The 20,188-nt window shown below is 32.2% G+C and overlaps 3 protein-coding genes across 4 annotated transcripts; 1 reads left to right on the top strand and 2 right to left on the bottom strand.

The window, feature by feature from the left end:
* Positions 1-4,002: 4,002 nt before the first annotated feature.
* Positions 4,003-9,179, top strand: LOC111002009 (forkhead box protein J1-A-like). The gene is made up of 2 exons (XM_022272098.2): positions 4,003-4,748; positions 8,688-9,179. The coding sequence occupies exons 1-2, from the start codon at positions 4,248-4,250 to the stop codon at positions 9,138-9,140; spliced, it is 954 nt and encodes a 317-aa protein (XP_022127790.2). The 5' UTR covers positions 4,003-4,247; the 3' UTR covers positions 9,141-9,179.
* A 3,479-nt stretch (positions 9,180-12,658) lies between these two features.
* LOC111002007 (glucose dehydrogenase [FAD, quinone]) lies at positions 12,659-15,141 on the bottom strand. 2 transcript variants are annotated; one of them, XM_022272096.2, is made up of 3 exons: positions 14,771-15,141; positions 14,488-14,687; positions 12,659-14,383 (listed from the first exon to the last, which is right to left on the bottom strand). In XM_022272096.2, the coding sequence occupies exons 1-3, from the start codon at positions 14,904-14,906 to the stop codon at positions 12,941-12,943; spliced, it is 1,779 nt and encodes a 592-aa protein (XP_022127788.2). In that variant the 5' UTR covers positions 14,907-15,141; the 3' UTR covers positions 12,659-12,940. The 2 variants fall into 2 exon arrangements, with proteins under 2 accessions (XP_022127788.2, XP_022127787.2); XM_022272095.2 differs by having other exon boundaries at positions 14,488-14,690; positions 14,771-15,138.
* Positions 15,142-15,207: 66 nt separating this feature from the next.
* Positions 15,208-17,858, bottom strand: LOC111002002 (geranylgeranyl transferase type-2 subunit beta). Its single transcript, XM_022272091.2, has 6 exons — positions 17,493-17,858; positions 17,177-17,294; positions 16,403-16,496; positions 16,113-16,283; positions 15,765-15,918; positions 15,208-15,673 (listed from the first exon to the last, which is right to left on the bottom strand). Exons 1-6 carry the CDS (start codon positions 17,684-17,686, stop codon positions 15,403-15,405), a joined length of 1,002 nt encoding a protein of 333 aa, XP_022127783.2. The 5' UTR covers positions 17,687-17,858; the 3' UTR covers positions 15,208-15,402.
* Between the last annotated feature and the right edge of the window lie 2,330 nt (positions 17,859-20,188).

A 20,188-nucleotide genomic window follows, 5' to 3' on the forward strand; every position in this document is an offset into this window, starting at 1 on the left:
AGGCTTTAATTACAAATTCTTGTCGGTACTCGGCACACTGATAAATTTTTTTTAAATACAATTTTCGAAATATCCCGCAACATGTGTTGCGGTACCTTATTTTATGCATATATTCCAATTATTACACTGAAGCTTATTTATATTTCGGCTCAATGCTCGGTACATTTATATCAATTTGTTGCTTCAGATCGCATCTGGAGGACACAATTATAGGACATTCTAATATCTTTAATGCCGTTTTGAATTTGTCAAACGCACCACTATTGCGAATTTGAGATGGTAATTGATTAAATAATTGCACACCCTCATACCTAATAGACTTCTTTAAATTATTTTTACGCGGCTTCGGCAGGGTAAGCAAACTCCCTCGCTGAGTATTGCCTGTATTGTGCCTAAACACGATGAACTTTTAGATAATTCGGGTAGAAACTGAAAATATGACGTCATTTAGAGGTCGTCCACTAACCTCTAGGGCAGTGTTTCCCAACCATTTTTGTGTCATGCTTAACGTGACTAGACGTCCCATTTTGAACGGGACACGTCTATTGGAAAAATGTCCCTTTTTCCAATTACGAGTTCCGTTGTCTCTGAAATTTAGGAAACAGTTTGAGCAGTAGTTTTTATGAAGAACGTGCGAAGAGTTTCATTCTTATTTGAAATCGTCACCAGCTATATTAAAAAAAAATTGTTGTTCTGAATTATAACTAAACATTTTGGGTACCTACATATATAAATAAGTTAAATATTTATGTTTTCATTGACGATAGATTATTTGACCTATATTAAACCAATGTAGGTACTATTTTGAGTCAAAGAATAATTGGTCACTTTAGCCATACTCCAACTTAGGGTAAAAATATTCACTTACCTACCTAACTTAAGATAGATAATTGTAAATCGTAACCTAAGATAGATAGTAGTAACGAGACACAATAAGTAAATTATCAAACAAACTGAATTTCAATTTCCTAATAAATTTTAGATAAGCTTAACAATCAAACCTGTCCCCATGTCTTCATTTATTTATATGTAACACATTCTAAAACAATGTGTATGCCTAAAAATACAAGAAACTATGACATAACAAATTTAACAACCTTCAAGCGTACAAATTCTTAAAAGACCAACAACGCACTCGCGAGGCCTGAGGTGAGCCTCCTGCCCGTTTGCCCTGTTCTATAAAAAAAAACACACTTACACATCAATTACATTAGAACTTAATATATCACATTGGGAAACACTGCTATAAGTTATAGAAAACCGTGGCATAAATGAGGCTCCACGATTTGGAGTTGATTAATGGATAGATTTTATATATTAAGCTCTTAAGGTCACCAACCCTGAAGTTTCTGATGGGTTCTATTCAGATACACGAGCGACAGGACTATCTCTGAGTACCTAATGACTCAGCATTTTCATAGAATTTAAATAAATGTTTGTTTTCGTCGTCTACGTATGTAATGTAGGTCTAAACCAATACAAAAGTCCTAAAAGTGACATAACTGACTGAAATGTCTTGATAGCCTAGAAGCAAATCTTAAAATACCGCCAACGCACTTATGACAGTTTGCGTGTTCGTCGGCAGTACCACTAGTGACACCTGCAATATGTGACTGCAACCGTGACGTCATAACATATATGGAAGTTCTCAGGTCACTGATTGGTTATTCTGGTCAAGAGTCAAGAGAGGATCTCTCATCTCAAAGCAAAATATCGCTTGCTCTTCTGTTCCTATTTTAAAAACACTCGTATAAAGAGGGACCACTGTATTATGATAATTATGTCGGTAAAGAATATTGTAAATACTGTTTTTAGAAATATAACTGTATAATAAGGCAAGTTCAATATACGTTTAAAATGTATAGGGGATAGGGGTGATTCGGGATTCGGTTCCTGGCACGGGGTGCGTTCCGCTCCACCGGGAACAGTACGCACGCGGCAAACGGGAAATGTATTTTTTAATAGATGCCGGCCGCAAATTAAAAAAACAACATCAATACATTATTACAAATGTTATAGACATAAAGTACTACTTTAATACATGTGAATGTGTAAATCTTTGTTTTTAATTATATTATTATTATTTATATCTTAAGATGTCATATGGAACATGGTGTAATGGTTGCAGCTCCTTACAAACGTTGCGTAAAAGAAAAAAAAATTGGCGATTAAAAAGAGTGGCGGAGAGTTTATTGCCTGTTCTTCTCTTCCGTTCTACGCCCTGAGAACTGGCAGTAAATGTAAAATTAGAAGCATTTAATGTATATTTCTTTTTTGACGTTCTTATGACTTTGACTTTAAAAACAAGTAGGTATCAGTCGTGGTTTCCTTCGCGAGAAATCGAGACCTAGACCTTTGGACGTTAAGAGTTTAATTCATCATCTGTAATGCCCGTTTGTGCCCTGTTATATAAAAAGAAATTGGCTAATAAACTAAGCCAACTGGTAAACCTAAACTATGTCCATATCCCTAATGCTTCTTTATTAAGAGGAGACAACGTACCGTAGGTATAATTAGATGTATTATACATCTAATTATACCTACGATGCAATGCTACCCTGCGGCGTCTTTTTAAAGGGTTTTTCAACAAGAACTTTGTTTTCTAAAACAAAATAAAACAAAGAATTTAGAGGAAAATGAATAAAATTTTTATTCTATTACAAAGAGAAAAGTTTGGCAATTATGAATGAAAAATGATATCTGGCAAATGTCCACCACGACCACGCTGACAGATGTTGATTCTTTCATCAAAATTTCTAATCACTTTTTGGCAAAATGGAGGGTCTATTTCGTTAATGACATCACGGATTTTGAGTTTTAAGGCTGCAATCGATTCGATTGGCTCCGTATAGACTCTGTCTTTAACATAGCCCCACAAAAAATAATCCAGTGGTGTCAAATCACACGATCTGGCTGGCCACTTAACCCTATATATGAACATGATTAACTCTAAAATTGCAACACAGATTTTTGTACGATTACTACCAATAGATAGAGTAATTCCTGAGGAATGTATATAATAGTATATAGTAGTATAAGTAACAAGAATTCTAGCCAAAATAAGCAAATTTTCCGCGGGTTTTTTTCTCTATATTGCGTAAATAAATAAATCAGATTCATTAATTATAAACGCACAATCAGCCATAGAAAAATAAGAATGCAAATGTCATATTAAAAAGCACGATGTCATGATAATAAGAACAGTTAATTATAATTGTTGTTAAAACTTATGGTCTAATCTCCCATGTAAATAATCTCCCATGCTATGAAGGCAAGGTTTAAAGACATAAAATGATCGATGTCAAATACATATACGTTTTTTATATTAAAGTAGGGCTTTAGTTGTGGTCACGTGCTGTTTAAGACAATATTACTTTTAAACCGAGTACTAGTACTTATAATAAGTATTCTACCATTTCATGAGTGTTGGGCTAGCACTTAATGTGATTATTGTATAAAAGGGTGGCGGCAGGCGATGTTTGCCCTTGGCAAACAAAAGACGCTTTTCCTATACATTTCATCAATATTCAACTACAATTGAACAAGGAATCGGTAAAAGATACTTCTTTTTTATAGTAACAGATTGTTTTTTAAGTTTGGTTTTCTGTACTTATTTTGTATTAATTGTTATTTTTTTCATTGATACAATTAATTGAAGCCAGTCCTATTTGCTTGTGCGTGTGCCTTAACTATTGAACCACAATCTCTGCAAGGCGTAAAACCCTTATTCAAGTAATTAGATTCTAATATGTTAAGTTCCCAGATATTATATTACCTTTAACCAAAGAAAAATTGATAACTTATATGTAGTATTAACAATATTCTTAACCTACACAGTTTAATAATATAATACAGGGAGGAAATGCTGCCACCATTAAAGGCACACTACCACAGAGACCAAACTTATTAAATTTGTATTAATTATTATTACTTATCGTTAATTTTTTGCACGTGTATTCTTTATTAGCAAACCAATTTTTGATTGTTAAACACCTTCAAAATCGTAATTAAACCGCCATTTTAATTACCACCGATCAGCAAGGAAGTACCCGCAGTCTCCGATAAGGAACCGTGACTAATTGTCTGGAGCTATCGTATGCGGGCTGTTCTTACGGAGAAATATTGATCGCACCACCTGTTCGGTCGCGCACCTGCCACCACGCGCACTTTCATACCACCACTCGCCCGAACAACACCACTGACCACTACGTCACGCCGGCCGCGCCGATCGATACCGCTGAATCACCATGCATATCACATCAGGTCTATCCCCGGCTTCTGGAGAGATGCTTGATCTCTACAGCGATCATGCGGTTCCAGAATCATCGCACACAGTGGAAATCGAATATGTATACGAGCAGCCAGATATGTACGCGTCAGACCTGCCGAGGAAGAGACCGAAGCGGATAAGAGAAGAGCCGGAGACAGATTTGACGAATTTGAACTGGTTGCAGAATATAACGAACATTATGGCAATACCACAATGTCCTGTATCACCGGTGACCGCACCGAAATCCCAGAGCACGCGGCTGGAGAAGTTCAACCAGACGATAACGAAGTGCCAAGATGATTTTATGGCGAATAGGGATGATTACAAGAATAACAGTGAGAAGAAACCGCCGTACTCCTACAGTACATTGATATGTATGGCGATGCGTTATAATAACGATAAAATGACGTTGTCAGCGATTTATTCATGGATTCGTGATAACTTCAAGTATTATAGGAACGCCGATCCTACTTGGCAGGTTAGTAATTATTACAATTGTTTTATGCGTATAATCGTTCTTTAAATTTCGCAGTTTGATTTCTCTACATGACAGAACTTGACTCATTTTAGTGTATTTAATGACTAATCCCTATTTATTTATAAGTCCTACAACATCATTGTTAAATCTGTTTATTTTTTCTTTATTTAAAAAAAATATATTTTGGGACTTATAAATAAATATTGACATTTAAATTTGAAAACCTCCAAAAAAATGACGTTATTCGCGTAATTTTGTTTTTTTTTATATAAATAATGTAGCTTTCGCTTGAATAATGTTATGATTCATTCAATCGACTTTACTTCTACGAATTGATAACATACGTGCTATAGCTCCTTTGTCTACCAATAGGTAGATAGGACATAATATTATCACCCTATTTACTATTAGTAGTACCCCAAGTAATATTAAGAAGGCGCCTGGCTTTGGACGCTTTAGAAAAAAATAAAAAACCGATCATATTACGTACATGATATAAATATATATATATATTGTCTCAGTTTCCAGTTAGCATTTGTTAATTTAGGTTTTTATTTTTTTTTAACTAAGTGGCGCTTGTGTGTGAGGTTAGGTAAGGTTGAAGTCAACAATTTCTACTTCCTTTCATTAATTTCACACATCACGATGTTTTTATTAATGTCTATGGGGTTGAAGAGTATACGCCACATAGAAAAACATTTGGAGTTGTTTTGAGGTGGAGCCGTGATTTATTAATCTTGTATTTTTAGCAAGAACCTACTTCATATCTCGTCTTTACAAAAGCCTCGAACGATTGGTTAAATTATATTTTTATTTTGCTCTCAAACTTCACACATTTTAAAATTACGACAATCTTAACTTATGAAAATATATTATAGACACGTGTGAACATGACATCAGGACTTAAGCTATTAAAAATCAAACAGTTTCTGTTATAAATAGGACTTATTCATTTTGTCCTTTGTCTATAACTTGGATTTTGTTTCATTTGGAGTAGAGACTCTTGGGGTTCAAGTACACAGGCGCTAATTAAGATTTAACTTTGCATCTAGTAGATGGTACCGGTGACCCCAAAGCTGCCTTCCTTGCTCAACGAATTAGTATCGCAATACAGCGAAATGCAAAATAAATATAGTTTAATATTATAAAATTTGTTAAGATGTATAATATATTACATGCCCTGAATCTATGTTTAATAGACGTTAAATGTGATAAGATAAAGCGTAATTGAATTCGGTTAACCCTATGCTACTGAGTACTGATAATACAATATAAGCGATATGTACATACAATAACTACAGTAACTATACATAGATTATAAAATATTGTTTTAATACAATAAAGTAAAAATTTAAATGATTCGTTTTCAAAAATCCAAGGGTTAAAATCAAGTAGGTATTTGTGGAACGTTCGAGAAAGAAACAAAACTTCGCGAACAATGTTTATATCTCTCCTTGTGTAAGGATATTAAAAATGAGATATAAAGAAAACCAAGGTTTACTACTGATTAATTGTTAACTATGGTGACTCTACATAAAATATAAAAATATGGTTTTAATAAAATTAAGTATTCGTGGAACTTTCGAGATAGAAAAAAAACTACTACTTTATTACTTTGTTTGAGTAGGCGAGTTAAAAAATGATTGATATTTAGTATCAAACGGTTAATACTGCAAAGGCTGCCCAATGGTATCTTACTTTGTATCACATACGACTGCCAGACTTGTGCATTATCTCAGAAACATCTTTTAAAGTAAACATGCAACACTGAGAGATCACAAAAGAGCAGAAGAGAAAAGATTAACGACCAAAACAGAGGACATAAAAAAGAAAAAAAGGCAGTTGAAATGGCGCTGGACCGGGCACATAACGAGAGAAACTAGGTTGAAATGCATAAAAATTAAAACAGAATGGCAATACCAGATGGAAAAAGGAAGAGAGGAAGACAGAGCAATAGATGGGTAGGCAACATAAAGAGAGTTCAATAAACAAGAACAACACAACTTCGACAAGAAGTGCTAAAATTTTAAAGTAATTGATGCAGCTGGAAGAGGCCTATGTGTCACAGGAGCTGATCACCATAACTGGCACATCTGGTGTTTAAGTTAGTTTAAGTTAGGTTATGTAACGAAAACAAATATTTTACCGGGTGTCAGCAATAAAGGCATAATAATGATAATAATACTGATCAACTCTCAGCTAGAATGTAAGTCAACGCACAGTAGGATATCTGAGTAAAGTTACGTATTCTAATAGGTATGACGTATACAATGTAATTATTTATTTAATACAATTTCATTAGTACAGTAATACCCCGGACTTACGCGATAGGTGGGACTGAGCGCTATCCGCGTAAGTCGAATTCGCGTAAGTCGGGGTACAAATTTGCATATAAAGACATACAAAGTATGTTTAATTGGGACTGGAGACTAAATAAAACAATAATTTAGGAAATGATTAGTATCTCATTCTAGATAATATGACAAACTATATTAATAGAGTGTATAAACGCAATCCGAAGTTAGTTTGATGTAGAAGGTTTCATAAATTGTAATTACAAAGTCCATTTCTTCTCCCGTATATCTCCTCGTAGCATCCTAGTAATTTTTTAATTCCATGTTTTGTAACAAAAATGCGCTCTTCATTGGAGTCTATGCTTTCCAAAATTGTTAACCCTTTTTCAATCGAACTGAGGACTTTTGTCAAGTTTCCAACTGTCATTTGATCTTCCAATTGATTCTCTTCAATCCAAAGAATCATGATTATCAATTTCTTCCTCTTGTTCACACATTGATATGAGCTCATCATTTGTGACCTCCTCATTGTGTGAATCCACAAGCTCTTGAACATCATCACTATCCTACCCAGTTTACATCACTACACGTCTATGCCTGTTGTAAACTGAACGAATAATAATGCGGGCGGGGGGAGTCAGAAACAAACGCCGCCGCTTGACTTTAACTGCGCGGCGTTCAAAAAAAAAAATGAATAGACGAGAAAATCGCGTAACTCCGAATTCGCGTAAGTCGAGGTAGCGTAAGTCGGGGTATTACTGTATCTGATTGTCCTCATTGGATGTTGGAGAGCAAAATAAAATAAAAACTTAAATACATATAATTTATGTGTAGGTGTGCTTAAAATCAGTGGCATTATATTTTCTTGTATTTCTTAATTCATGTTCAACTACGGTACTCTAATAATTATTTTTAACAATTGAATGTTTTCATGCGTCAAAAAAGTTTTATAAAACACGTTTATTTAACAAATTCTTAGATAAACTATGTCAATATTAAACAAGTCCATATTTCGCGTGCTTTACATTCATATCAGGGTTGATTTTATGTTTTCCTTTAAATTTGTATAGACATACAATAAAACGTAATATATTTTAGCATATCCTAGATTAATCCAAAATCAACAGCACGAATCACATTAGGTCCAGCAGGTGCAACGTCAGGGTTCGCTAGTTTATATTATTAAAAGGGTGAAATGGTCAGTAATGTGCGATATGGAACAGCTGTTTGCATATGTTGGCGGTTGGTTGGAAAAGAGCTAGTAGCTAGTAAACACTTGGCGATTAAAAAGTGTGGCGGAGAGTTAATTGCCAGTTCTTCTCTTCCGTTCTACGCACTTGATTTGAGAACTGGTAGTAAATGTAAAATTAGGAGCATTTAATGTATATTCCTTTTTTTGACGGTCCCAAAAATCAATTCAATATCATTTCAATAAAAATACTAGCCAAATTTTTGTAGGCATCTTGGTAGATATATATTCTCCTTATTATAAATATACAGAAAATATGGTTTTAGGCAAATATCCGATGAGCGCACTAATCGTAGGCCTCCCTTATCCATCTCGGGGCACAACTCTGTACAATATGCTGCCTCCCTTTTTCCCAAATACTAAAGTTATACTAACTACAAATTGTATACATTTCAGAACTCCATCCGCCACAACCTGTCCCTAAACAAAGTGTTTGTGAAGGAAGCAAGGTCCAAACAAGAGCCTGGAAAGGGTGGATTTTGGAAACTCGACCTCGCACATCTGGAAGGCACCAAGCGTATCTCCAACCGACCTCACAAGAAGAAAAAACTTGAGAAAGACTCAAAAAATGAAGACAAAGTAGCTGTGGCAAACATACCTCAAATGGATAGTCAGTTACTTGACATTCACGATATTGACCAAGCGGTGACTTTGCACCTGCCAGACTTGAGTTTGCCAATTTCCATGGATCTAGAGACGAGTATTGGAGCAAATGTCATAGTGGAACCGGCGATACCACCTCCTTTGATCCCTGATGATGACCTGTCATCGTTACTCTTAAATCCAACCGATTGGGGCGACTTGCAACTTGATATGTTTGATAACTACTTGGATCCGTGTTTCAAGTAAGGTAATTTATTTATTGTCAAAGGAAGTCGAACCATATTCTGAAGGTATTATAGACAAATACCGAACCAGTACCTTTATTCAATAAAGCCGATTCCGATTTCCAATGATTAATTTGATTAATTATAACATAATATAAAAAAACATAGAAAGAAAAGTACCTACTTTAGAACTTATTGATGTTACAAACATAGATTTATTTATTTGTTGGAAACGGAATCGTTATTGAAGTTATAACATTGCTAAAATCATAATTTGTGATTGGTTCTGGTATTTTACTATGTCAACAGTTAAAAAGAATTCTCCATTAATTTGTCCAATTGAAGCGATTGCAAATATATGTGCAATAAAAACTAATACGTCATGTCTATCTTAATATATCGTAGGTAATATAATTAGGAAAACGCTTTTATAAATTTGCGTCACTTGTGTGATCAATAAATATATATTTTATGTTGTCTTCTAAAGTAGTAGTCTCTTTAGAAAAGCATAACGTATTGAATATGTGCAAATCTAGTCAGATTAAACTAAATGGGTCTGCACTCTGTTAATTTAAGTACTTTTTAACTTCTCTCTGTCACGTTCTGTTTACGATGTGCTGTGAAGAGTTAGATGAGTACTTACATTAATTAATACGGTGCATTAGCCTTAAGCCTAAGATATTTTATATGAATTAGGGTGGATTCGACCAAACAAGAGTAAATCTTAATCTTGGAATAAATCGTCAGTTAATCGAGAGTAAATCAATTTTACGTTTTACCATCTTTCGTTTTGCACGAAATAACGGAGCTATTCCTAGAATAATGTAATCAGTCAGTACAATCATCTGTCATTTCAAAAATATTTATTCTGTGTTTTAATTTCAAGAAAACGAAACGCACTAAATTAAAAGTCTAGAATTGTATAATGCAACATTTAAACATACATTTGATTGATGATAGGGATAGAGATGAGGAAATTAAAATTAAATTGTCGTTTGATACCTGCCTACAGCTACTTTTTCACACTATAATACCGCAAAATTGAATCGACATGACGGATGCTCTTACAGTTTCCACCAGCAAATAAATGTTGTAGAACAATATTTATTTGCCGAGTTTTATTTTCGTTCACCATTATCTTTGCTATTCGCGAATTGTTATTCCTAGCGCAAATGTACTACGTGGAGAAACGACTATGAACTTACTCGAGATTAAAATCATGGAATAGATGATTCCTGGTATAGTTACTCGGGTATAAATTGAAGTTTGGTTGAATCGACCCTAAGAGAGTTAAACGTTAGACATAAAATTATATAGCTCTTAAAGCACTTTTGTTTAGTGTTTGCTCAAATTACGCTCAGAAATGAAAAAGAATCAGTATTTCACAAAAATATTTACAAGTTGAACGGCAATGTCGTATGTTGAAAATAGTGAATTTTATATGGCTAAAAGAATGTTTAATTTTTATTAAATAAATAGTTTAACGTAGTTTTAATGTAAATGAACAGCGAGTCTTTACCGTCCAGTATTAATCTTTATCCAAGGGTTGTATCAAAACTCATATTTGTGAAGTGGGCTTTAGCAAACTGCTATTTCGGTTTGTAAAGGCGTTTTAAAATTAATTATGAAGATGCAAGGCAAGGTATGACAACTAGATCTAGAACTAGATGAGTTTAATAAAATAGTTTAGTTAAACGCGTCCTAATAAATATTGTAGATTGCAGGCCTATTTCTTATCTATGGAGCTACATCCTAGACGCCGCATAAAGCCATCTACCTTGATTGTCAATTTTTATTTTACTTTTGCGCGCAAATGTAAAAAGAGTCGCAAAACGCAAGTTCTTTATATATTTAATTATATTTGACTAAGTCAAATTCATGCTAAAGGAAGAAACCAGCTCAATTTAGTATAGAAATCTAACTTTAATTTTTATGCTAATATCAGACATTCCGTCCAAAAGGAACTTAGTCAATATAATTGATATTTGCTCAGCACAAACATAATGTTGTGAATATTGTATTTTTTATCAATCGATATCTATATATGGCACAAATTTTGTAATTTTTATACTGATTTAAATAAGACGGTTTCCTATTGCAATTTCTTGGGATTTTTTTAATGAGGTGTTAAAAATCCTATTTCGTAACCAAGAATTGCCTCTAGGTAGAATTTTTTTATTATAGCAATAGAATAGAAGTAATTTGCATGTAGAACTTGTATAGTAAGTTTCTTTGTAAATATTCGAAATTAATGTTTAGCATTAAATGCACAAATTGTATTAGGTGGTACATATTCAGTACAGTCGAACACAGGAATTCGAGATCAGGGATTTTTTTATATGAAGTGAAGGTAACTTATAGGTTCTTTATATGTTATTTCGTTCTTTACAGCACGATTTAATAACGATAAGGTTTGAATTGGTCTTAAAATAAATGTAAAAATTGGTTTTTATTATCTAGTCATTCGTTAGCAGGTTGTAGGAGCTTTTGTCTTTGTGTACCTAGATACCTACCTATGTTAGTTTTAAGATTAAACTTTGTATAAAAATCTCAATCGTCGCAATTTAAGCAATAATTACTTAATAATGTCCTATATAATAACGTACTATAAGTCTATACACCTACTAAATATTTTTCCTTAAATAATGGATATTATCTGTTTGCTGATTGAATAACAATAAGTGTAGTACAATATACATCGCGCAAACTATCGCTGTTATAAAACTGTAAGGCGATGGTTCACAGCAATTTTTTTTTTTTATGAGCGGAAGTCTCGTATATTGAGTAAAAACTTATAAGGGCTCTATCATGGCGTAAACATCTCATAATAATCCTTTAAAAAATTATACGTACTAACTAGGAAGTATATTGTCTTTTTGACGTTACAACGTCTAATAAATTGATGAACGCTGGCTGCATGTATGAAAAAACATGACTCATTGTCCTTTTATGCTCATTGTCCCGTTACGCTTATTGTCCGCTTGCGCCAATAATAATTTTATATCAGCTCTTCCACTCGATTGGCCTATGCGCCCGAGGATTCACACTTTCTTTGTGTCCGTACAAAATAGTGAAAATTCAATCAAAATAATTCATTTTTATTTATGTTTGGGACTCGCGATTGTGCAAACCCACTAAAACCCCAAGGCGCAACCAATAATCGCCTTAGGCTGGACGCCATTATCCGTTATTCATTACGCGGAGCCCTATCTGCTTCCAGACATGCATATTAAAAGTATTTTACGAATTTTATTTCGCACCAAAATGTGTATAGGAGCGGAACTGACAAATCTTGTACAGTATATAAAGGTTATGGAGCTGCTACTAGTATTCTCAACAACAACTGAATATGTAGAAACTAGTATTGTAAGATTTTATAAGTAATTTCGTAAAATTATTAACGGATAATATCAGTGTTAATAACCGACTTGTGTAGTATTTTAATTATAAACATATATTAATAATGTTATTAATATATGTTTATAATATATAATGTGTTAAATGGTAGTATTAGGATTTTATGAAAATAAAACAATATAATATAAAACGAAACTGTTTTATTGCAAATGTAACTATCTAATTCTGTTATGTATTTGGAATCGAACATTCTTTGTAAAATCCGCAATAAGTTTACAACATTCTTAAGTGACTAGCTCGTAAGAATACTAATAAGTACAAATTAATAACATACAAAGTAACTAAAATAATTATTATTACTAAATATATGGCTGTGATATCAGTCTCGTACATTTTGTTTTTTTTTAAATAAGAATACAATATACTAATTATTTATAATCTCATTAATAATACAAATAGGACCTGTCATAAATATGCTTTATCATCTGGACATATATTGTAAACAATATCTGATAAAGATCTTCGAAAGCAAAGATTCTGTTTCTTTAGCCTCCTTTGCTGTTTTACATTATTATCAAAGAAAATGTTAGCCATCATTGCAACAGCTGCATTAATATTGCTACTAGGTAATGTTGGCAACACTGATGCATCTACTACATACAGATTGTCTAAACCAATAACTTTAAATGATGTATCTACTACTGCATTATAGTCATCTATCAACCCCATAGAACAAGTTCCTACTGGGTGAAAAGTTGATAATGTTAAATGTCTAATATAACATTCTAAATATGAATTGGAGAAGAACAGATGACTCTCGCATCCTGGGAAAGGAATGTTATTTAGAATTGCACCAAAGGATTTCATTTTTTTAGACAATACAAAAGCCTTTATGAGTTTTACAGCATTTATTAAAGTATCAACATCATCTCTATTCTGAAAATATTTTGGATCAATCAGTGGGGGCATTTCAGGATTCCTACTTTGAATATAAACTTCTCCTTTACTTTTTGGGTGTAAAATTAAAGCTAAAATTGTAGATGCATGCTTGTCAAATACTCTGGCGAAATAATTATCCCATACATAATCTCTTATTCTAAGAATTTTTCTTAAATGACTACCCCTGTCTGCACTTATACCAACTGGCAACACCATAAACTGTATATCAGGTTCAGTACGGTTTTTTGTTGATAAAAAGCCAACAACTTCACAGCCAGATGTTGTCAAAGGGCCCTGTCCTTGGATAAAGTATTGAAAGATATGTATTGGATTAAAACAATTTAATGCATTGACTGATAGTGACTTATTAAAAAGTACTAAATCTAAACCAGTCCCTATATGATCTTGTAGATTTTTTCCAACTGGCAACTCCTTTAAAAGAGGTATATCAAATGACTTTAATAATTCAGCTGGCCCAATACCAGATAATTGCAAAATTTTTGGACTATTAATTGCACCAGCTGATATAATTACACCTTTCTTAGCATATAACCTAAGTTTATTAGCTAGTTGTACACCATGACACTTCTTATTTCTAAATAATAATTTTTCTACAAATGTGTTAAGTAGTGTATGTTTCGTTTCTAAGTTATCTGAATTTGCCCAACGTTTTCCATTTACTTGTGAAACCATTGGTTTGGTAAAACCAAGTTTAAAATCTTTGCCTGTAAGTTCATAGCCAAGTTCCTGAGCAGCAAGTAGAATGTTATCACTTAATCCAGTTGTATATGTAATAGGATTAAGGTGAATTATGTTTTTTTCAATATATTCAAACTGTTCTTCGATGTAGTTTTTAGTATATTTACCATGAAACCAATCAACATAATGTGAAATGTTTCCTCTAACATGTATCATGTTATTGAGTTTTGATGAGCCACCAAAAATTTTACCTTGGGTCATTTTACATTTCTGAAATAATATAATAAGGATTATAAAATAATGTATGTAAAATTATCATTAAGTTTCAGTGTTTTTAGTTTAGTCATCTGAGTCACAGTATTTTTATGACTTACATTTTCCTCCATTGCAAGGCATGCATTAGTTTGTGAAACAGTTTCATATTGCCAATCATAAACGGATCCATGTAACATTGGACCTAGTATTGGAATCTCAAAAAGTGGATTACTTCCTCCTCCGGCCTCAATCACAACATATGAATAATTGGTTTCTTTTGCAATTCTGTGAGCTATCAGAGAACCTGCCGTTCCAGAACCTACTAAATTGAAAGATATATTTATAAATAGAAAGTGGTACAAAATGCACTACTCATTCAGAAAATCATTGATTTATTCTTACCTATTATATAATCATAATCTGTAGTATATTGAGTCGTGTATAATTGGTTTGTGTAGTAAACAAGATAAATAAAGGCTGTAAATGCATACACACAGAAACTAATTAGAATGTATTGTAAAATATGAAAAAATGACATTATAATGGTAAAGGTGTATTTTTCCTAAGGAGAACAAAAATAATAATGTAAAGAAAATTAGTTTTTCCTTACTTTGAGGTTATGTTTACATTTTATAAAATCAAAACATCAACACTTATGGATGCCCTAGGCCCTAGCGGCTTAAGACTGTCAGATGTCAAGTGTGGGACAGAAGTCAAAACAAACGCCTTAGCCCTTTTAAAAACAGCGACATCTCTTGAAATTTAAATGAATTACAGAAGTTATGTTCTTATAACATTTTACAATACGTAAAAATATTTACAAATAAAAACCACTTAGAAGAGATTTATAAATATTTTATTACATTTAAATAAAATGTCGTGTTGGTAACGTTATATATATAATTTATTAAAAGCATACATATTTGTATGCAAATAAGTAAAGCAGTGACATTCACAGCATTTTTGTGAAAAAGAAAGATATAGATTTTTATTAAATCACATTACAAGCATAATAATAATATTAATTATTAAATCTAAATAAGTAATATCTGTGGTTCTAGCCTAAGGCGGTCTATGGTTTCTTGGGGCATACAATATGTGGGATTTACTTGTTTAATACTAGAATTTCCTAGCAAAGACAGCCCTGCCAACCCAAATAAAGTGTGAAAGGGATCTGTTATATCTCCAGGTCTATCACTGAATCCTCCTGTCTCTGAATCTTGACAAGCCAAAATATATTGTTCTAGTTTTTCTTGGTCAACCCAATGAATTCTATTTAACATAGATAGCGAAGCCATGACCCACCTGCAACATAAGGATCAAATTATGACACAGTCTACATGTTGAATAAATTCTTTAAAAACTAAGTTTTGGAGCTTTTGATTTTAACACTTACCAAGAGTAGCACAAGTCTGGTAATTTTTCTGGCCGACCATTAAGTCCACCACTAGGTAGTTGCCTTTCACAAAGCCACCATGCTAGTTCATCTACCTTTAAGGCATCCATGCGCTTGCAAATTGATAATGTACCAACACAGCAGTAGATAAGACCTGAAAAAAAGCAGATATCTTTTTTATAATTTTTTAGAAGCTGTACACTCTTACTAAATTCAAAGATATCGACTATTAAATAATAATTAACATTCACAATACCAATAAATACTTTTGAAAGAATTGTAAAATGTTACCTAAAGACAACCTCTTAAATAGTATTTAAGCAAAACATCACTTTAAAGTAAACATACCAGCATGACTTTCTGATCCTGGTTTAGATCCAAAACCTCCATCAAAGTTCATACAGCTGAGGACAAAATCGACTGCCCTATTAACATTTATAGCATCAAGTCGATGAAGCAGGGACAGTGTCATCACAGCACAGAATGAAAATCTTGTATCAACTTCTCCCCATTTGTCACCTGTAAAATAATAATAAAAAAATATTATTTATTTCCTAATATTATATAATCTTATACCTTCCATAAATTTAATTATTATATTTGGCAAAGCTACCTGCACATGAATAGATATTACCTACCAAAAAAACTACCATCATCTTGCTGCAATGAAGCCACAAATTTGACTACCCCATCTATATTTATGGCATCCAATCTATCATACATTGCTAGTACCTGTAAAATAAGGTAGATTTATTTATTTGAATTTATTATACTAATTTTCAAAATTTACTTTATATTTTACATGGAAGTTAAAGAACAATAGAAAAAACTGACATTGGGTTATCTCCACCAACATCCTACAGTACTAGTTAGTATGCATAAAGTGAGCATTTATGCTTTGACTAAAACAGGACATTGGTTTAATTTACATCTATTTGACCTAAACTAAGTAGTAGTCAATAAAAAAACACTTATAAAGTTATTTTTATAAAAACTTAGCTGGCTTCAAAGTTAAGAATCACAAAATATGGGTACCAAAAATGTTTAAGTAGTTATATTTATCAGAAGAAGAAATTTGTTTAATAAGGCTGGGGACAATATCAAAAAAATAACACTGAAACTCTTGGCACATGTTTTTTACATTCTATGGTTCAAGTTTTCACATGGAATGAGATAATTTTGTATCCCATAGCTCATTTCGGGGATACCGGTACTCGTAATTGCAAAAAGGGATAGTTCCATTCAAAACAGGATGTCTGGTCAAGTTAAGTATGCATTGCTAGTGTTTGACTTCCAATTACCATTTTAAACATAATATTTAGTAAATAAATGTATGTTAGGTCACATCACCTAGGATAATTAAATGCAGTTTTTAAAACTATAATAATAGAGGCAAATTTATATATTAATACCTGTACAGCACTTAGTGTATAAAGCATGTGAGGGTCATGTCCATTACTTGCTGAAATACCACCACTTTCACTGTCCTGACACAATGAAATAAACTCTATTATGTCATCTTTAGGCATCCTGGAAAATAAATATATTCTTTATAAAACTAATAATGAAAATTGGGTTTATGAACTTATATATGATAGTATTAAAAAATATGCACTTAATAATATGCACAGTTTGATGAATAGAAATTGATCATTGTACAAAGTTAAAAAACGTCATTCTCAAAAATTTTAAATGATGAAATTGAAATCATTGAATTGTTAACTATACCTAGATGATTGGTCCATTAACTCCATAGCAGTAAGGCTCCAATAGATACCAGACATTCGAAGATATTCAGTCATGCAGTACTCAAAATCATCTTTATTTAATCCGTAACTTGCGAGGTAGTCTGCGTGTTTTTGTAATAATAAAGTTGTCGGCCGAGTCTGGGATAAGACAACATCTTTGGTTTTAAAAGACATAGTTGTAGGTATCTTCAGTTCATATAAATTCTATCAAATTATATTAATGACATTATTTTTAATAGTTAAAATAAAATAAAAACTAATTTTAACTGTGATGTCGTAGTTTAGTTATATTTATAACTTAAAACAGTCAAAATCAACTGAATGCAATTGCGGCTATAGGATAGGACTCGGAGGATCACAACACCAGCTGTTAAGTTGACATTTGACGGCGTCCTAATTATTGTCATTTATTCTGTCAACGAACCTCCTCAGTTTTTATGACATATGACATACGACTAGTGTGATACAATTTTACCGCTGTAATTTGATTTTTTTAAATGCTTATAGACCAGTGTCGATAATTTTTAAAACCAAAAAAAATTACAGTTGGATGAAACCCATTAGAAATGCAGGGGAATATGATCAAAATGAAAGGAAAAATAAATTACGGTCGATCCGAGTTCGGGAAGTGGGAGGGGGGTGACTTTTAAGGGGGAAAAATTGTTTATCTTGATTTCCGGCGAAACTACCAGTCCTATGGAAAAAAAATAAATGGCAAAGTTGTAGGTCATAAAAAGATCTACAACTTTGGTATTTGCAATTTTTTCACATAACCTCAAAATTTAGGTGAAAAATTCAAAAAACCAAGTTTTTGGTTTTTTATTTATATCTTTTTTAAAAAGTTTTTTTTTTCTACGAAATTTGGTGAAAACTTACCTTATTATGTCCCAAATATACTGTAATTTATTTGATTAAAAATATTTATTTTTTCGCCTCATTTTAACTTAATATCAAAAAAGCACCCTAATTTTCAATCGAAAATTCTGACGTCAAAATTTCAGCTTTTTTCAAAAAGTTTGGGGGCTTTTTGTTCGTTGAAATATCTACTTTCTGATGGTGTAAAAAAAATATACATTACTATAGGAAATATTATTAGAAAATGCAAAAAATTGAAAAAACCTCAAATTCGAAAATTTTCTTTTAATTATGTACAATTTTGAGGTATTTATTAAAATTTACACTTTAATTACTCAAAAAACTTAAGATTTCATGCTTCATTGATAAACGAAAAAATTGCAAATTAAAATATACTTCTATAATTAACAAACAAATAAGTTAATAAAGTTAATATTTAATAAGACATCTACAATATTTTGAAAAAGTTGTAGAATCTTCTGTAAATAATATTTGTAGATGCCTATTTATTGCTGTTTTAAGATAATTTATATACCTATAGTTATGTACATAAGTTCCTGGAGTTTCTGTTCCTGAAGTGATTGATACCATCATGATACTATGTTCCAAAAAAAAACGTTAGAAGGACAACTGTATTGAATATTGATAAATTTTCCCCTTGTAGGCGGATAGGTACCGATTTAGTATTAAATAGTATTAAATCTTTTGCCTTAAATCACTTCTTATTGTATTTGACACTTAGATTAAAGTGACAAAAAATTTAATTGAGGCGTAAACTTTATATGACTATATTATTTTCACGCACTTACAAATAGATTAGAATGATTTATGAAATTAAAACAAGCGAAATTCTTCTTTATTGTGGGTATTAAGATTCGATAATCATACTAATACAATTTTATTTTTTAATTAATTCACGGTACAAGTGAAATATTGCCAATGGTACAAAATTCGACTATTATTGGACAGCCTTTCTCTCCTCATATCAAAAACATTACGTTGATTAAATTTTATACGAAATAAGATAAAACGTATCTTTACAGCATCTCATTACAGCTAACTAGCTCAATAAACCGCGTATATTATAGTTTTACGATAGATAAGTGTTATCAGTGATACAAGGGGCAATAAACAATCAGTCTGGCTGGTCGATAAGGTTAATTTTTGTTAGGATGTACTCACATACTAGCCTTATTAAAATATGTATATTATTTATTAGTAACAAGTAAATTGTTGTTCTAAATAATTTTATTGGTATTTTTTTATATTAACCTCCACAAAGGAAAGGGTGGGCGATGATTCATCTTGAGGATTTGTAGATCTAAGGTTAAGGTCAAGCTAGCTAGTTAGAGAAGACTTACGACTGTGATAATTATACTGTGTGTATTGGATTTTAAAATACGAAAGTCCGTAGGTAGTGCTTTCGTTCCCTTAAGATCTTAGCTTGATAGGCGATACGACCTTCTAAGCTAACAGTTTATTCTAAACTCAACAGCCTCAGACAAATAGTTCGTTCCATTACGATGTTTTCTTAAATTAATTACGAATTTGAAAAAAAAAAAATTGATCTGGATTTGAAACCTTCTTAAGAATTGCAAGCATAAAGCACTTACAAATTTTTAATTTTATTGATACATTTAAAATAAAGTTTTATATTTAAATACTATAAATATTGTAAGTAACAATATTACCGATGTGGCCGGGGTGTTTCACGCGAGACACGAATTTGGTAAACGAACGAAATTAACATTTAAGTTAAATAAGATGGAAAAAAAGTCTGGACACAATAGCAGGGGAGTGGTACCCGCACTCCTAAAAAAA

This window comes from Pieris rapae, chromosome 17 (genome assembly GCF_905147795.1).
Source record: "Pieris rapae chromosome 17, ilPieRapa1.1, whole genome shotgun sequence".
Lineage (NCBI taxonomy): Eukaryota > Metazoa > Arthropoda > Insecta > Lepidoptera > Pieridae > Pieris > Pieris rapae.